This window comes from Propithecus coquereli, unplaced genomic scaffold (assembly GCF_000956105.1).
Source record: "Propithecus coquereli isolate 6110/MARCELLA unplaced genomic scaffold, Pcoq_1.0 Scaffold827, whole genome shotgun sequence".
In the NCBI taxonomy this organism is placed as follows: domain Eukaryota; kingdom Metazoa; phylum Chordata; class Mammalia; order Primates; family Indriidae; genus Propithecus; species Propithecus coquereli.
Genome location: NW_012154474.1, coordinates 225,113 through 243,347, shown reverse-complemented (window position 1 = coordinate 243,347; position 18,235 = coordinate 225,113). Strand labels below are relative to the sequence as shown.

The following is an 18,235-nucleotide window of genomic DNA, read 5'->3' as shown; positions in this document are numbered from 1 at the left end:
TGCTGGAAACGCAGGCGGTGCTGGGACGTTCCCTCCCGCGTCTGGGGGAATCCGGGCTTTCCCTGTGGTCTGAGTCAGTGCTTAGTCATTAAACACATCTGACGGTGTGTGACCCGAGGCAGCCTCTTTGGCTGTAATTTTGGAAAGGGTTTAGTTGAGCTGACAGGAGGGAGCAGATGGCGCCTCCCGTCACGCCTGTGTGCAGCGGTCACTCTGCCCGCGTGGGCTCTGTGTGCTCATCCCCTCACGGGATGGGTGGCCGCGAGGGCCGGCTGTCTGCTCGGGTGTCCAGGCCCAGAGCCCCCGTGAGTGGTTTCGGGGAAACGGCCGCAGGACACGGGTGTCTGGAGCTGCCGGGTTTCAGGGGAGCAGATTCTGACCCTCGGCCGACTGTTCTGTGCAGCCGGAGGGTCCTGTCCAGCCTGTGGCTGTGCCCCAAGGGGCCGGCGTCCCGGGGGGAGGGCTCAGCGCCGCAGCAGGTGCGCGCTGCCCAGTGCGGGGGACTTGCGTTTGTCTTGGGGCCGCGCCCGTCCTGAGGGGCTTTCTGCCGCAGACAGCACTTGGAGCGGGTGCAGCTGCGGGAGCTGTCCGGAGCGGAGCTCAGGCAGCGTCGGGAAGCCGGGCCGGCCCTGCCCACGTCCAGACTCCGCTTCATCCCCAAGCCCAGCGGGCTGCGGCCAATCGTGAACATGGACTACGTCATGGGCGCCAGAACGTTCCGCAGGGCGACGAGGGTGAGTGCTTCTGTTCCGTTCGTTTTTCGGAAGGCCGTGTGTTGGAGTGCCACCTTTGGTGTCGCTAGGACAAGGGGCCGGAGGAGGGCCACGGCGCGTCCTGGCCAGGGGTAGGCGCAGCAAGCTGGGCCAGGAGCCAGTGGTTCCCGGGTCTGGAAGAGCAGCCTGTGGGGAGGCCCCAGCGGGGGCAGGGCTGGGCGCTGGGGCCCCAGGGAGCAGCTGGTCCAGGTGGGGATGTGGCCGGGGAGCCCTGCAGTGGCGCTGGGGGCACCACGCACTTCTACACGCCAGGGCAGACAGGACCCTGGACCCCTCCCCATCCCCCACGCCTGTGGCTGCCGAGTCACCAACAGCTCTGACCCTCAGTGCCTCTGTGTGGGGGTGGGCAAGGGTCACGTGAGGATCATGCGTGTAACCACAGTGTGCCATGATGGGTCCCCGAGACCCTGGGTCTGGTGGGCCGTGGACATGGCACCGGGGTCCCGTGGTGGCTGGCGCGGCGTGGCCAGGCCCCTCCTCTGACCTTTCGTCGCATCCTCGGCGCAGGCTCAGCCTTTTAACGCGAGCGTCAAGACCCTGTTCAGCGTGCTCAACTACGAGCGCATGCGGCGCCCCGGCCTCCTGGGGGCCTCCGTGCTGGGCATGGACGACATCTACAGGGCCTGGCGGGCCTTCGCGCTGCGTGTGCGGGCCCAGGACGCGGCGCCCAGGCTGTACTTCGTCAAGGTGGGCCCCGCCGGGTCTTGTCCGTGCACCAGCCGGGCACTGCAGGCCGGGCCAGGCGAGCCCGTGGTCCCTGCTTAGCCCCGTGTGGGTGGAGGCTGGCGTCACGCGGTGGAGCCGCAGGGGCTCCCGGGGCAGAGGCTGTGACCCGACCCTGTGGCAGATGGCTGCCCCAGCCCTGCACCCCGCTCCTGGGGGCTCCTGCTCCCAGGGGGTGTCCCCCTGGATGCTGGTTCCCCTTCCAGAAGGGGCCGTGCAGCCCGGCCATGCAGCCTGTGCGTCAGGGACGGGGACGCTACTATGGGGGGGTTGCTGGCGGTGCCCAGGGCCCAGGCCTGGGGCGCGGGTGCCGTGGGCCTGTTGAGGCCGCAGCCCTGTGCCAGCGTTCCTCGCGGTGTCACGCAGGTGGACGTGACGGGGGCGTACGACGCCATCCCCCAGGGCAGGCTTGCAGAGGTGGTCGCCAGCGTCATCAGGCCCCAGGAGAACACCTACTGTGTGCGCCGCTACGCCGTGGTCCGGAGGACGGCCCACGGGCACGTCCGCAAGTCCTTCAAGAGACACGTAAGGCTTGCGGTGGCTGTGTGATTCAGGCGTGTCCAGGATGTGTGTGCACCCGTGTCCAGGCGTGTCTGCGGCGTGAGTGTGTGCGGCCGTGGCCTCCCTCCGTGGGCACTAAGTGGAGCTTCCTCTGCTGGGAGGGCCCCCCCGTCACACACGCGTGTGTGGTTTGGTTAGTTGCACATTTGGGGTCCTCTCTTTGGGGGCCGGTGCCCTGTCCCATCACAGGGCTGGGCCTTGGGGACTGCCACCAGGCGTGGGTGGCAGGAGGGACGCGGTGGCAGCTGAGCCTCACATCCTCCAGGGCCTCCTCCAGGAGCCCGTGCCTGGCCTGTGTGTGCCAAGGGGCTGAGCGTGCTGCCCCAGCTCAGAGAGGACGGTGACGGGGCCTGGCCCCCGGGGAACCTCGGGGGGCTGGACGGGGCCCTCGAGTCGGGGTTCCCGACCAGTGGTCGCTAGTGTGCTGGGTTGTGGGGACTCAGCCCCCAGTGCGGTGCTCTGGGGTGGGAGGTGGGGGGTGCCGGCGGAAGGAGCCTCGCGTCTGGGGCGGCTCACGTGAAGACCCCACAGGGCTGTGTTTCTTTGCTGTGTAATGGGGGCAAGGCCTGTGCAAATGTCCTTGCAAATCTTGCGTTCGACTCTCAGAATTTGACACTTGTGGACACCTGTGGCCGCACCTGCGTCCAGGTGCAGCTCACCAGCGCTGGAGACTCCCCGGTGCCCCTGCAAAGCTGCTGCCCCCACGGCGGCCCCGTTCTGACCTCCGTCGCGGCAGACGTGCGCTGCCGTCCCCGCGGTGTAGAATCGGCCGGACAGCGGCTCCGGGTGTCTGAGATGGGGCCGAACCTCGCATCCTCGTGGCAGCTTAAGTCACGTGAACGTGCTGTGTGGACTTACCCTTTGCGCCACGGTGGCCCTGCAGGTGGCTTCTGGGCTTGGACTGTTCTGAGTGACGTTTTGCGGCGTTCTTGTCTGCGGGGGAGCAGGTCTGCCGTGCGTACGGGTGTCCTGAACGCCACCTCCGTCTGTGCCAGTCCTGCTGTTTCGCTCTCGTGTGGAGTCTTCTGATGAATAGACATTTTTAATTTTAACAAAGTCCACTTTATCGGTTGTTTATGCCCCAAACTGAGTTCTCTTTGAGAAATCTGCCTGCCCCCACGGTCGTGACGACGTTCTTCTGCGGTTTCTTCTAGAACGACGTCGCGTGTTTCTGCTTTCACATTTAGGTCCAGGATCCGTTTTGGACTCATTTTTGTGCACGGTCTGAGGTCCAGGTGAACTTTTCCCCCCGGGTGGGTGTGCGGCTGCCCCCACACCTGGTTGGAAAGGCCACGTTTCCCTGAATCGTGAGTGCTCCTGGGGTGGGTCAGGCGAGCGCGGCCCGTCGGGTCCCTCCGTGCCATCCAGATATCGGTCACCTGTGCGTGGCCGGTGCGTGCACGGCTGCCAGGCAGGACTTCCCAGGCCCCGCCGTGCTCCTCGTCCTGGGAACGTCCTGTGAACGACGCCAGACCCGCTGTCTCCCGACTCCGCGAGGTCTGTACCGACGGTCCCTTTTCATGTCTTGACCCCCACGATCTCTGTCGGCTCTTCGTACGGTCAGCTTGGTCGGGGTTTTTCCGTCTGATTAATCTTTTCAAAGAACTAGCTTTTGAGACTGTTAGTTTTCCTCTGCGATTTGTTTTCCATTTAATTGATTTCTGCTGTTTACTTAGTTCCTTGTTTTCTTTAGGTTTAATTCATTGTTTTTCCAGCTCCTTAAGGTGCAAGTTTTGATTATGGATATTTGAACTTTTCTTAAATAATCATTTGAAGTTACAGATTTGTCTCTAAGAACTGCCTCAGTGGTGTCTCACGAATTTTGACGTGTTCTTTATCATTTGGTTCGAAGTATTTTCTGGTTTTTATCGTGACTTTTGTTCACCCGTGGGTGACTTGGTGTGTCGCTTATTGCTTAATTATGGGAAACGCAGGGATGTTCTGCCTGTCGTCCCGTCGCTGCTTTCTAGGTTAGTTCTGACGGCGAGGTCGTGCCGTGTGTGGTTTTAACCCACAGCACCGCAGCTAACTCCGGGGCCCTGGGCACGCGTGAAAATGCAGCGTCGGTGTACGCGCGTCTGGGACGCTCACAAGCGGGAGGTCGTCGTGGTCGGCCTCGGCGCGACTCGGTTCTGGGGGTGAACAGCAGGCGGCTGGGAGAACCTGTGGGTCAGGAGATGAAGGCGCCCGTCTGCCTCCCGCGGCCTCCAGGCCTTTCTGTCTGTGTGTCCTGGCCGCACGTGGATCGCCTCCGGGAGGCCGGGGTGCTTTGCTTGTGCTTGTGCTGCGCCTCGGGGTGGTCTTGGGGAGCTGGTCCGAGGTGGCCGCGGCGCGGGCCTGCGGTCCTTGCAGCCCCTGTCCCGCGCCTCTCCCCGTTTCCCCAGGCTCTGCTCTGCCTCAGCATCCACGTTAGAGGAACCACGTGCCCAGCTCGTGGCAGGGATGACGGTGGTGTTCGCCTGCTCACACCTCCTCCTCTGCTGCCAGGTCTCCACCTTCGAGGACCTCCAGCCGTACATGCGACAGTTCGTGGAGCACCTGCAGGAGACAAGCTCGCTGAGGGACGCCGTGGTCATTGAGCAGGTCCCTGGGGCTGCCTCGTGGGGGTCGGGCCACGCTTCCTAGTGATGGGTCCACGCATGGCGGAGGGTCACGTGGCTCATCGCTGACGGGCTGTTCTGTTGGGGGAGGGGAGGAACGGGTGAGGGGGTGACCGTCGTTCCTTGGAGGAATCCCTGCCACGTCCCGCGCTCAGCCACGCCAGGCCAGGCCGCTGCTGCATGTGGCCACGTCTCCCTCTTTTCACCGCCTCGCCCGGCCCCCTCCTGCTCTCCGCTCGCCTGTCAGCGAGTCACCCTTCAGCGCGGTCGGGGCTGGGGGCAGATGCGTCACCTTTAGGAGGACAAGTTGCATTTGACCTGTAGACCCGTTGACCCGCCCCTTGAGGATAAAAGTCACTCACCTTCCAAGCAGAGACCGTTTCCCCGAGTCTGGGCGTCCGCGGCCCTCTGCTCAGGCGCCTCTGTGGCTCTCGCAGGGTCCTCGTGCGTATTCCGGTCTTGGGGGATAACCGTGTCCGCAAGTGATGCGCTGAGGCCTCCAGACGGACTTCCCGAGGGTGCCGGCGTGGGCTGCAGGGACCCGTGCGGGGTGCCGGGTGGGCCCGTTGTGTGAGGCGCGTGCCATCCGGGCCGAGGACGTCTGGCCCGGCCAGATGCACAGAGGGCCCAGAGGACGTTGGGCGTTGAGAAACTGTCCCACCGCCTGTGGGTCTGTGGGCAGACACCTGGCCCCCACTTCCCCCCAAAAGCAAACCCCACAGGGGACGCGGCCACTGCTCCCGCCGCGTGCTAGGCCGTCCACGTCCCGAGTCTCTTGTCTGCGTTCCCAGAGCTCCTCCCTGAACGAGGCCGGCCGCAGCCTTTTCGACTTCTTCCTGCTCTTTGTGCGCAGCAACGTCGTCAGGGTCGGGGGCAGGTGAGTCGGGGCTCAGCAGGTGGCTCCCAGCCAGACCAGGGGTCCGTCGGCATGGAAACGGGAGCGGGCGCTGACTCTCGGGGTCGGGCGTGTGTGTGGTCGCATGTCTGGGCCATTGGTCTGTGAGCGCCATGTGCTGCCGCTGCCACCCAACACCTGGTCTTGCAGACGAGAGGGCATCTCACCCGGTGTCTGTTCCCGCCTCTGTCACGTGACCTCTGGCAGGTGTGGGCGCCGCCCGTGGCACAGGGGCACAGATCGCCCGAGTGGGTGTGAAGTGCCAACCTCGCGCTTTGTCCTCGCTCGTGCCTGTGCTGGGAGCCGCCTCCCGCGCCGTGTCGCGTCCTCCGGCGTGAGTGCCTGCAGATCTCTCTGAAATCAGTGCAGCGACACCAAATGCTTCTGGGCGAGCGTCTGCGCACGGAGCCCGGCCCGGGTCTGGGGAGACGGTGCCGGGAGGAGCCGGGCTCACACGCGAGGCCGTCAGGTCGGCTGTGGATGTGGGAGCCTCTTTCTGGAATTCCCAGCAGGTGCAGACAGCTGTGTGCTCAGCTTTGGAAATTTTCATTAAAAAAAGTAACTTTACCAATTATGTTATAAGTAGCCACTAACATTTTATTATAGTAATATTGAAACATAATTAGAAATATGGAGAAATAGATACATCCTGGAAAAGCACAAATCGCAAGTGCGCAGCAGAGTCAGCTTTGACAGGAACACGCCTGTGCACGCGTGTGAACAGCACCTGGGTCGAGAGGGGACAGCAGAGTCAGCTTTGACGGGAACACGCCTGTGCACATGTGTGAACAGCACCCGGGTCGAGAGGGGACAACAGAGTCAGCTTTGACGGGAACACACCTGTGCACGCGTGTGAATAGCACCCGGGTCCAGAGGAGACAGCAGAGTCAACTTTGACGGGAACACGCCTATGCACGCGTGTGAACAGCACCTGGGTTGAGAGGGGACAACAGAGTCAGCTTTGACGGGAACACGCCTGTGCACGCGTGTGAACAGCACCCGGGTCCAGAGGAGACAGCAGAGTCAGCTTTGACGGGAACACGCCTATGCACGCATGTGAACAGCACCTGGGTCGAGAGGGGACAACAGTCAGCTTTGACGGGAACACGCAGCACCCGGGTCCAGAGGAGACAGCAGAGTCAGCTTTGACGGGAACACGCCTGTGCACGTGTGTGAACAGGGTCGAGAGGGGACTTTGCAGAAGCCACCGACGAAGTCTCCCCCCCAGAGAAGCCACCACACTTCTTTGCCCAGTTGTGGATTTCATGAAGGGGATCATGTTGCGTGTTAGCGGCCGTGTGTTCAGGCTTCCGCCTTCACCGGGGTGGCGACGGTGTCGCGGCACCTGGACGTGTGGGAGGCCTGTCCCCCTGGCCCTGGGACGTGGACAGGCCTCACGCGCGAGTCCCACCGCGGCCCAGTTCGGCCTCTGGATAAAAAAGCATCTTCGACACTTGTGTGGTTCCAAAAGTTGAGAGCGAGTCGAGTCTCCGCGTCTCGACCTGAGCGGACTCACGGGACCGTGTGGGCTCCGCGTGACTCCCCAGCCCGACGGCTGGAGTTGGTGCGTTTGTTGACCACGCCCTCCCACCCAGATGCGACGTTCACGCTGGAAAGTGGCATGTGTGCCCTGCCTCCAGAGTGACGTCACTGGCCTCTCGGGAGCAGGCGAGCTCCGTCCCACCCACGGAGGGGAGTCCTGAGCGCCCTGGGCCTGGCCGGAGGCCGCGCCTTCTGCTCCCGCCTGTGTGGGACAGGGAGGTCTTCTGCTCTCACTTTGGTTTCCACGTGTTGTCGGTCATCGCTGACCCGAGGAAAAGGCGCTGACTTGTGCGCGCAGCCAGTGTGCGTGGGGCGACCAGTCTTCCAGTTACTTTGAAATAAACTTCCCTGTCAGTTCGAGTGTCTGGTTGTTTAAATAAACTTCTTGGTTAATAGAAAATTAATCAGAGGACAGGCCGTAGCCACACTTAGAACTTTGTCAGCTTTAAACCGTCCTCCGTCGTGGTGACGGCGTGGAGAGCGGGGGAGGATGGTGGTTAACTTGGGCATAGTCGGGTCTTGGCAAGCTGACCGGCACACTCGGGCGTTCATGTGTGCGTGCGTGTCTGAGTGTGCGTGTGTGAGCGTGATGCCGGCCCCTGCGTGCCCCTAACCGCGTCCTGCCCGCAGGTGCTACGTGCAGTGCCAGGGCATCCCGCAGGGCTCCGTGCTGTCCACGCTGCTCTGCAGCCTGTGCTACGGGGACATGGAGAAGAGGCTGTTCCCCGGGATTCAGCGGGACGGGTGAGGCCGGCTCTTCGCGTCTCCGCGGGTTCTGTCGCGTGGTGTCGGTTTGCTTTCCACTCATCTGGTGTTTCCGGGACACCAGATGTTCCAGTCGTTTCGTCTCAAAGAACCACGCAGGGTCGAATGCCTGCTTCACGCGGCAGCCCCGGTGGGACTACGTGCTCGGCTTGTGGCTGGGCGGGGACTGCGCCAAGACCTCACGGCAGCTCGGCGAGGGGGAGGGGCCGCGCTGCGGCACAGACGTTGAACGAAGCGCTGAAGGGTGCCCCCCCGTTCCTTCTTGTCCACCGGGGACCCCTCTGGGGCCCTCAGAAAAATGGCTGCGCAGGTGGAGGCCCCGTGTCGCCCCGAGACCCCTCGCCGGCGCTCTGGGACTCGCCCACAGGTCGGCCCTGGGGGACGGGTTCCGGGCCCCGGCCTCGGGCTCGGGGGTCTTGCTGGGGCTGTACCCGGTGGGGCTGAGGTCCCGGCTGTCCCGGGAAAGGGACCGCGCAGGTCAGCAGAGCGCAGGCCCCGCACATGCTTGCAGATAACGCGCTGCTTTACCGTCAGACGCGGAGAGGGCATTTCTCTTAGACAGAAATTTATGTGCTTTAACTGATTTAGAAAATTAGTCTTGCTGGTGAAAATGCAAATATCTAACCATCCGGGACGTTCCGTCCCTCGCGGATGTTCGGCGGAAAGGGAAAGTGAGGCCCGTGCCTGTGTCTCCTGCCTGCAGGCTGCTCCTGCGCTTGGTCGACGATTTCCTGCTGGTCACGCCTCACCTGGCGCACGCGAAAGCCTTCCTCAGGTGAGGTCCGCACCGCGCGCGTCCCGCGGGTGCCTCGGTGGCCTGCGTGCGATGACGCGTCCGTGGCTGACCAGTTGCCCTCTGCACCAAGAGCCCGTGTGCTGCCACCCCACACAGGGTTGCCGCGGTGCCCGCGCCGTCCTGCATCCTCTCCGTGGGTGCTGACCCGCAAGAGCAGGCGTCCGACCGCGCAGACAGGTGGGGCGGCGGCCTTCAGGACAGAGGGAGGCAGCCGGGAGTCCCCTCCCCGGAGACCCTCACAAGACACGTGCTCACGGAATGCGCTGGCGGCGAGTGGCCCCTGCCACGTGGCCGCGGGTGGGTGACGGCACCTGTGCCCTGAGCAAGGCCCCCGGGGCTGTGCGGCAGCCCGAGACCACCGCCGTCCTGGGCGGCGCACTCCTGTCCCTGATGGGCCGCGAGGTCGCTGGTCGCAGCTTCTGCCGCAGTCGCTCTTTGCGGGGCGTCGGGGAGAGGCTGGAGAATTCGGACTTGCTGGATGATGGCGATTCAAGGCCCGGGGGCTGGTCTGAAAGTTGGCTTTTGCGGCTCTGACTAAAATCAGGCCCCGGGTCCTCAGAGCACCGGCCGGTGGGATCTGTGCCTCCCACGGCCCTCGGAGCCTGTGGGCTCGTGTTAAAAAGTGCGATGTTTCCGCGGCGGAGAAATGTTGAAATTTATAACTGAACTCTCAAAAAAAAGGCCGCCCCCTCGAGAGGTGGTTTCCGGTGGTTTGCTTGGCCGCGGGGCTGTGTGGGGTGCAGACTGCCTGGACACCCCGCCGGGGCCGGCGCGAGACCCCACCCTCCTTGGGGGCCATGCCGCCTAGTGCATGGGTCTTGAGCATGGCGGGCCATGTGGGTGTAAATTCATTAAAATTCCGTCAGGGCTAACCCAGGTCCCCAGCACTGGCCACGTCTGAAGCGCTCAGGAGTCACGTGTGGCCAGTGGAGGGAACAGAGTGACGCATTGCTGCTTCCTTGTGGAAAGTTCTGGAAGTGGCTCTGCTGGGAGGGCATTGGTCAGGTGGGCGCTGGGGGCAGGACAGCAGATGTGCGTGTTTGGACTGGAAGAGGCTCGCTGCGGGGAACGGCCGGCGTGGCAGTGGGGTGGATCCAGCCTGGAATCCGGGGCGGGGCCGCGGGAAGGCAGGTGGACGCCTCCATCCACAGGGGAGATTCCCCCTCTGGGCAGGCTCAGGTGCCCCCCAGCTGGCGGGTGGGGCCGCCACACGAGGAGGACGACCTCTCCCACGTGCCGCTGGCGGGCGCAGGCACAGACCCCTCTGCGGCGTCTGCGGCGCAGGGCAAGGCACCCTCGGGAAGAAGTCGAGCAGGATGATCATGAAGCGTCCCGAGAAAGGGGGTGATAAGGTGGGATTTGGGGTCCAGATCTATTCAACCACAAGCCACGTGGACACAGGGCTGACGGTCACAGGGCCACCTGGGCTCCCCGGCCCTTCGGGGTCCCGCTGCCCGGGCTCCCACCCCCTCCTGTCTCTCCCGTGGGACGGGATAGGCATCCACAGGTCCGGCAGGGCCGTGTCTCTGCTCCCCAGGCCACCTTCCTGGGGTTTAGGGGCACTTAGGTGGGCACCAGAGCCCCTCGTCGCAGGCTGACGCTGCCTCTCTGCCGCAGGACCCTGGTCAGAGGTGTCCCTGAGTACGGCTGCGTGGTGAACTTGGAGAAGACGGTGGTGAACTTCCCCGTGGACGATGCTGCCCTGGGTGGCGCGGCCTTCGTCCAGCTGCCAGCCCACTGCCTGTTTCCCTGGTGCGGCTTGCTGCTGGACACCCGGACCCTGGAGGTGTTCAGCGACTACTCCAGGTGGGTGCACCCGGCAGGGGAGGAGCCTTCTCGGCAGACGGTGCTGCGTGTTGGCCCGTCCCGTTCCTGCTTCGGTGGGGGCAGGCAACCACTGACCCCAAAGAGTCAGGCCACAGGCCGCCTCCTCTTCCCTCAGGGGCAGAAACAGGAGTGAGGGACCCACAGGTGAGCGGCGTCTGTGCTGTTTTGGTGAGAGGAGGCCGTGGGGCGGCTCGAGCGTAGCGTGTGCTCAGGACAGCCTGGATCTGCAGCCGGAGACATCGGCCCCTTTGACTCGTGTCTCTTTCCTGGGAGGGCGCGTGCCACGACACTCACGGCCTCTCTGGGGTCAAGGGTCCCTGGTCTTGGCCGGCCCCTCGCGGAGCCCGGGCCGTATGTGTGCAGGTCTCCGCACGGGGTGCCGGGGCCCCGTTTCTCCAGAGCCCGCGAGCTCACAGCCCAGCCGCGGCTCGGCGCAAACACAGACAGAGTCAGGACGGCAGGTGCGGATGTCCTTCCTGTTCCCTTTATGAATAAAGAGTATGAAAATTCTAAAGTAGCGGGGGAAGGTGGTGTTTCCTGTTCCTGACATCGGTGATTCCAGCTGCTGTGACTTGGATGGCTCAGATCTGGACTTCGTTCTTGGGAGTTCGCTTTGCGAGGGGAGAGGCAGGTGTGGACGCTGTCCGTGCAGGTGCCTGGCGTGCCCCCCACAGCTGCCTCTGCTGCCGCCGACCTCCACCCTGGCCGGCTCCTCCCGGGCCCGCCCCCGCCCCCGTCTCCGACGTTGGGTGATTTCCAGGTTTCCGGCTCCCCTTGCCTCCCGGCTCCTGCCCTCCCCCGGCCCCTCCCTAGCACCGAGCCCACCAGGTGGCCGTGAACCGTCCACCCGCCGTGCCGCCCCCCACGCAGCCGTGGCCTTGCCGAGGGCGGGCACCCCATGTCAACCTCCAGCGCAGAGCGGTGAATGTCACCGAGCGACGGACTCTGCACAGAGTGTCTGCGCCGGGCGGGAGCGGCACAGCATGGGGAGTCAGGAACCACTCGTGTGGCCTGACGCTGGTACACCCCAGAGGCTACTCGGTCAGAGGCGGCTGCTGGCGGCGGCTCCGGCAGCTCAGCTACGGGCAGTGGGACAAAATCTCTGGGGGACTCCAGAACCTGCCTCTGCGTCTGACGCACACAGCAGACAACTCTAAGGGCAAGTAGGGGAAGAAAACAGGCAAAATGATCAAGAAATGTCTAAAAAGGAAGAGTAACACGGTGGGACGTTCCTGTCTAGATCTCAGTCTGCCCCAAACCACAGCCCAGGTGGTAGAACGCGGTGGGAATGGACCAGCAGCCACCGAACCCAACGGAAGGCCCCGTCTCTCCGAGGTGTTTACTCATTTGGTGTGTGGTGTAGCCGACGGAGAAGAGATTGATTTTTTCCTGAGAAAACTGACTAGAAGAAAAAAAGTAGCGTCTTTACCTCACAGCAGACACCGAACACATGCTAGGCAGGAAAGGAGTTAGCGGCAGTGATGTCAGAAACAGCAAAACAACCTTGGAGAAGACGGAGGTGACGCGCGCAGACTTGGGGCGAGGACGGACGGCAGGCGGAGCGCGTCGGCAAAGAGACGGAGACTGGTCTCGACTGCATGAAACTTGGAACTTCCCCGGGCCGGAGCGACGGTCGTCCCTGCCTCTGAGCGTGTGCGTGCGGTGGCTTACTGCGCCCTGCTGGGTGCCGCGCATCCGTTCTCAGCGCCGTGAGAGGCAGGGGACGAAACGGCTCCGGGATGACGTGGAAGTGGCTCCCCTCGGGCACCCAGCTGGCTCCGGGCACAGCGGGATTTGAACCCGGGCTCCTGGCTCTGGGACCCTCGCCGTGCCCACGGGTCTCTGCGCGGGTCGGACTCGCAGGCTCGGGGCAGGCCGGGGCCCCAGCGCGCGTGGAAGCAGCCGTGAGTGGACGACTACAGCCCGAGAAGCACGTTTGGGAAGGTGTCCGTCACCAGCCGTCAAAGGAACGGGGGTCGGGGCGGCCATTGGGAGGGCTTCTCTGGAAAGCAGCTTGTCTCTGAAGTCTCACAAGCTGCCTGTGTTTTCCTGGTAATCCCCCTTCTGGAAGTCTCTGCTGAAGAAATGACCAGAGACACCATCAGAGACGCTATTTGACCGTGTTCCGGTGCTCAGGGCGGCGTGTCCTGTGCAGCACCTGACGGTGGCCAAGCGGATGTTCGGCATCGAAGAAGAAAGCTCGTTCCGCCATTAAAGTCGTGTTCTCTGAGAACGGCTGACGACCTGCGAAACGTACTTCGCCCTGAGCGTGCTGAGAGGCTGGCTGTGAGAACGTGCGTCCGGGTGTGGGCCTCTCGTACCACCTGCGTGCGCCGGGGCACGCGGGCGCTGCAGGGCGGGGCGGGGCAGCCAGGCTGGGGGCTCCCCCTCAGCTTCCTGGGGCTCCCACGTGTCCCGCCGCGGGACTGCACATCAGCCTCGGCGAGGACGCCGTGTGCGGTGCAGGCGCTGTGTTTAGCCAGAGCCGCCTGGGCCTCCACCCATCCGGGATCCACGCGCCGATTCTCTGTGCTCCACTCGCAAACAGCTCGGGGAAGGCACCGGGCCGGGCGCCGTCTGCTCCAGGGAGGCTCGGGGCTGGTGGCTTTGCGGTTTGATGGCGGTCGAGGCTTCAGGCTGGCTCCTGTGCAGACCTTACGAGGGCAGGTGGTGAATGAACACGGACGGTGACCATGTCTTGGTACCGTGTAGCTGCGCAGCAGTCTAGCCGTGCCCTGTGCGCACACAGAGCCCCAGAGGCGTGTTGTGTTTGCTGAGTGAGCTTCTTGCACCCCTGTGCCCGGCTGCACATGCCTCAAGTGGTGGGAGGGTGTCAGGCGGGGGAGGCTGTGGAGCTGGTAGGGGCGGGGACGGGTACACAGTGTGACGCCCCCTTGTGTCTCAGCTTCGCCCGGACGTCCGTCAGAGCCAGTCTCACCTTCAGCCCTGGCTTCAAGGCCGGCAGGAACATGCGTCGCAAACTCTTCGGGGTCTTGCGGCTGAAGTGCCACGGTCTTTTTCTGGACTTGCAGGTGAGCAGGCCCGCGGTGGCCGGCACAGGTTCAGAGTTCGGGAGGCGCTCGGAACATCCAAGTCGGCCTGTGGGGTCCGAGTCCCGTTATCGTGTGTGTGCGTGTGCATGTGCGGGTGAGTGCGTAGGTGTCCACGCGGGTGCACATACACATGCAAGCGTGTACATGTCTGAGTGCACATGCCCACATGTGTGTCGTGCCTACGTGTGTGCAGGTGCATGAGTGTGTACGTGTGCACAAGTGCACGTGTGTGGGGCTATGTGTATGTGTGAATGCACCCCTGACCACGGGCATGCATGTGTGCTCCCGTGTGCATGAGTGAACAGGTGTGTGCGTGTGCGTGCATGCATGATAGGTATGTCCGTGCATGTGGGCGCGCACGTCTACTCACGTGTATCGAGGGCCCCTCACGTTCACCGCACTCAGTCCCCACCCGCCCTCCTCTGCCTGGCACCTTCCTCGCAGGGTGGGGCCCCGGGCCTGGCGACTCAGACTCCAAGCTGCGTCCCTGTGGGGTGGGCCGGGCCCGGGGACACTTGCCTCGCTCCCTCCTGCCCGAGGGCCTGGCTGCATCTCCCTGGGGCCAAGCGTCAGTTTCTCACCAAACTGCCCCATCTTGCTCCATTCGCCTGGGTGATGGAGCAAAAAGTGAAAGTTTAAAATTCCTGAGGTTCTGACCTTCCTCCTTCTCCCTCGGTGCCCCAGGTGAACAGTCTCCGGACGGTTTGCATAAACGTCTACAAGATCTTCCTGCTGCAGGCCTACAGGTGAGCCGCCGCCAGAGGGAGGCCCAGGGCCGGAATCGCCCGCGCGGCCTTTGATCTCCTTGTGTCTGGGGCTCCGCGCCGAAGCTCTCGGGTTTGAGAAGAACGCGGCACCTGCTCGTGTTTTCTTTGCACAGTTCTGCGTTCTCGTCGATGTGGGGAGCCCCCGCTTCTGTCCCCAGGCAGGGGTGGCAGCAGAGGTGGTCCCCGCGTCCCCGTGTGCTGAGCCCGGGACCTGTGGGCCCGTCCTGGGGCGGGGGGTGGGCCATCAGGAGATGCCGTGGGTGAGTCTCAGGGAGGCTTCCTGCGCTGCAGGGAGAGCGGCGCTGTGGCGGGGTTTGGGGTCCCCCCCTCAGAGGGCGAGGCGATCACCGGGTGAGCGGTGCCGGCTCCCGCCCAGCAAGGTGCGGCAGGGCTGTGCCATTCTCTTTGCTCGGGCCTGACAGTGCTTCCGGAACGTTCCCTGCCCTTGGATGGTCCCGAGGCCACCCTGCCGAGAATCAGGGGCGAGGTGCGGGTGGTCACCGTGTGGGGTCTGTGCAGAGTTTGCGCTTTCCCAGCCTTTGACGGGAGTGTTGCCACCTTGGGTTGCACCTGTCCCCTGGGAAGCCGGGCACTGTTGTTCATTAACCTCCCACTTCACCCGGCCGCAGGGACACGGGGACTTTGCTCTCGGTGGTTCCAGCGGAGACATGCCCTGTGTGGCTCAGGGACGGAGCTGACTCGCTGACGGCTCTGTCCTGGAACGAGGGGCTGGTCTGCGGAGGCCGCGTTGGGGCCAGCGTCTGCCTTCGGTCGGGGCAGGTGGGGGCGGGAGCCTCTAGGCTGGATGAGGGGCTGTGGCCTCCGCAGACCCAGCCTCCCGTGCCGTGGCCTCCCACGTGAGAGGAAGGGAGCCGAGTGGCAGCAGAAGAAGCCTTCGCCAGCAGACGAGGAGCAGTGCGGGCGTGGGGTTGCCGGGCCGCGGCGCGAGGCTGGCTGTCCACACCGCTGCCCAGAGTCCTCGTCGGCCGGCTGAGTCCGGGCTCCCGGGGAGGTTCCCCCTGCAGTGCCGATCCCAGAGCGCCGGCGCCTCCGTACGCGAGCAGGGGCTGCGGCACAGCCCCGCAGTGTGGCCGCTGTGTCTGGGTTCTGGCGGGCTGGTCTTGGCCGGGCTTGGGCGGCTTGGGCGGCTAGCTTGCTCGTCCTGTGTCTGCCTCTCCCCGCGGGCACAGCCGGGGGGCGGAGGCAGCCGTGACAAAGTGACTTTGCGCCCAGGGCCCAGCTGGCCGGGGCTTCCTGCGTGATGAGCTCAGGCCGACGATGTGCCCAGGTGCAGGCTGGGAGCCCTTTGAGGTCCCGGTGGCCACGAGTCACCCACTGCTGCTCCCGTGTCCAGCTCGGCCTCACCCGCATTTCCCCGGGCCCCTCGCGCCCAGCCCCCGTGGAGGGCGTGGCTTCAGGGAGGGCGGCCTATCTGCCCTGGCCTCGTAGCCCCTTGGTTAGGGCCGGCGCGCGGCCCCAGGACGACAGACAGGACGGCCGCAGCCTGCCCCGTCCCGGATGCCAGCTACTTCCGAGTGTGGGAGCGTCAGGCCCGGGGGAGGCCCAAGAGCCCCGCTGCCTTGGAGGCCGGAGTGGAGGGTGGACGCTGACCCTGACTGCAAGGCAGCCGAGGTGCGGCAGGCAAGGCTGTGCTTGTCCACGTGGCGCCTGGGCACGGTCCGACTGGGCCCCCCAGACCATTAGCAAGCAGCAGTGTTTCCCATTCGAGCGGTCTTCCTTCGACACAAGGCTTTTCCCTCCTGGGTCAGTAGCGTGGCCTCAAGCCCTGACCCCGGGACCTTGGCCATGTTATACGTCTTTCAAAAATATCTGTAGGCCCGAATTTTGTCATCGGTAAGCGGGAAGACACGTCCACCTACACAGAAATGTCATGGGCAGAAGCCAGATCACAGCCTTGGTGCACATGCTCTCCCCGTGCTCCATGGCCAGTGAGGCCGATGCACGAGGCACCTGGGGAGAGCTTATCATATGGTCGCACGCACACACAACACGCGTGCACATGCACGCACGCAGACATGCTCAGGCACGTTTATATATAAGCACGTTTATATATAAGCATGCACACACATCCGTACACAGTACACACATGCCTGCACACGCAGATGCACACACGCACGCACCTCTACACGGGCATGCACGCGCACACACGCGTGAGCCCGTTCCAATCGGAAGGCCTCTCCTGCCCCTCAGGTTCCACGCTTGTGTGCTGCAGCTTCCGTTTAACCAGCAAGTTCGGAAGAATCCCACGTTTTTCCTGCGCATCATCTCGGACACGGCCTCCCGCTGCCACTCCATCCTGAGAGCCAAGAACGCAGGTACGGGCAGTGGGCGCGGACGTGAGGGTCGGTGAGGGCTCTGCCAGGGCCCAGGGTGCCTGGGAGCACGCGTGGCGGCGCCTGTGTGGCTGCTTCCGTCCGCTCCAGCAGGGGCTCCTGGCACGGACCTGCCGCACGCCCCGTCCGCACTGCGGAGCAGACCCGCTTCCTGCCTCACAGGCCGCAGGAGCCGCGGGAGTCGGGCTTAGAATTCTCACCCTTTGCCACGTCCGGTGGCAGCTTAACTGCTAACCGCTGGCCCTCGCGGTGTGGGTGGACCGTCCCACAGCACTGGCCGTCTGTCCGTCCCCTTCGCACTCTGAACCGCAGCGGGGCCACCTCGCGGGGCCTCCTGCTGTTTGTCCCCGGCAGGGGTTGTGTGTCCGCTCCGTGGTGCTCTGAGGCCTCGGCTCAAACCCAGGCCTGGGGCCGGGAGCCGCCGGCCCTTCTCTGCTGTGGGTCACTGTCCTCTGGCTCCGGTCGCTGTCCTCCTCCGTGTCGTGATAGTTCCCGTCAGTCTGAGATTCAGGCCGGGCCGCGTCTCCATGGTCCTGAGTGCAACCTTTTCCTTTTTGTTTAGTTATTTCCGTTTTGTGGGAATTCCCCTTGGGGGAGCCGCAGCGACTGCCTCGCTTGCCGGAATCCCGTGGCGCTGTGCCGGGGCAGCCCCCAGAGGGAGTCGCCCCGTCCCCGGGCCAGGCTGTCGGGGACGTCGGCAGCACAGAGGCGTCTCCCTGGAGAACGGGGCTCGGGCTGGGCGGGGTCCTCAGCCTGCGTTTGCCCCCCAGGGACATTGCTGGGGGCCAAGGGTGCCTCCGGCCCCCTCCCCTGCGAGGCCGTGCAGTGGCTCTGCCAGCGCGCCTTCCTGCGCAAGCTGGCTCGGCACCGTGTCACCTACAGGTGTCTCCTGGGGACGCTCAGGACAGGTAAGGTGGGCGGAGGCGTGTGCAGCCCCGCGGCAGCTGCAGGGGACCTGGCGCGGGTGTCCCGAGGGACGGCTCCCGCTCCTTGCCTGGCAAGGCTCTCACCTGCCAACTCCACAGCTCCCGTCTCGGGGCAACGCCTCCCCACTCTTGACCCTTGACTCTCGACCCTTGACCTGCGCACTCGCACAGGGCCCGCAGCTCCTCAAGTCTGTCCCGAGTGCCCCCGAGCCTGCCCCCACTGCCACCCAACCTGGAGGGGTCTCTGCGCCTTCACTGGGGCTCCCCTGCCTGGGCCGCGTGGGGCGCAGACCGCCTGCCCGGTCGCCTGCCCGGAGCGGAGTCTGATCTCGGTCTCTCTCCCGCAGCCCAGGCACGAGTGCAGCGGAAACTCCCCAGGGCGACGCTGGCCACCCTGGAGGCCGCGGCCGACCCAGCTTTGACCACGGACTTCAAGACCATCTTGGACTGACGGCGGCCATGCCTGCCACTGGGAGGAGGGGACGGCACCAGCAGCTGCCATGCCCAGCTCTGCGTCCAGGGGGGCTGCCCACGCCCCGCGGGCGCCCCTGGGAGGGGCTGGGGGACTCGTCCTGACGTGCTCCTTCCTGTGGGGGCTGTGGCCCTGCTGGTGTCCTCGGAGGAGCAGGGGCTGCCCGCTGAGACCCGCCAGC

At 64.6% G+C, this 18,235-nt stretch overlaps 1 protein-coding gene across 2 annotated transcripts in view; it reads left to right on the top strand.

Moving 5' to 3' along the window:
- TERT (telomerase reverse transcriptase) overlaps window positions 1-18,033 on the top strand; it is a 24,892-nt gene extending 6,859 nt beyond the window's left edge. Inside the window, exons 4-16 of one of the 2 annotated variants that reach the window (XM_012663721.1) lie at window positions 554-734; window positions 1,281-1,460; window positions 1,863-2,021; window positions 4,545-4,640; window positions 5,449-5,534; window positions 7,725-7,838; window positions 8,563-8,634; window positions 10,273-10,461; window positions 13,388-13,514; window positions 14,220-14,281; window positions 16,514-16,638; window positions 17,427-17,564; window positions 17,930-18,033. In XM_012663721.1, the coding sequence (XP_012519175.1) occupies window positions 554-734; window positions 1,281-1,460; window positions 1,863-2,021; window positions 4,545-4,640; window positions 5,449-5,534; window positions 7,725-7,838; window positions 8,563-8,634; window positions 10,273-10,461; window positions 13,388-13,514; window positions 14,220-14,281; window positions 16,514-16,638; window positions 17,427-17,564; window positions 17,930-18,033 (1,633 nt within the window). The remainder of the gene's footprint in view (window positions 1-553; window positions 735-1,280; window positions 1,461-1,862; window positions 2,022-4,544; window positions 4,641-5,448; window positions 5,535-7,724; window positions 7,839-8,562; window positions 8,635-10,272; window positions 10,462-13,387; window positions 13,515-14,219; window positions 14,282-16,513; window positions 16,639-17,426; window positions 17,565-17,929) is intronic. The other variant, XM_012663722.1, reaches the window with a different exon arrangement.
- The last annotated feature ends 202 nt before the right edge of the window (window positions 18,034-18,235 follow it).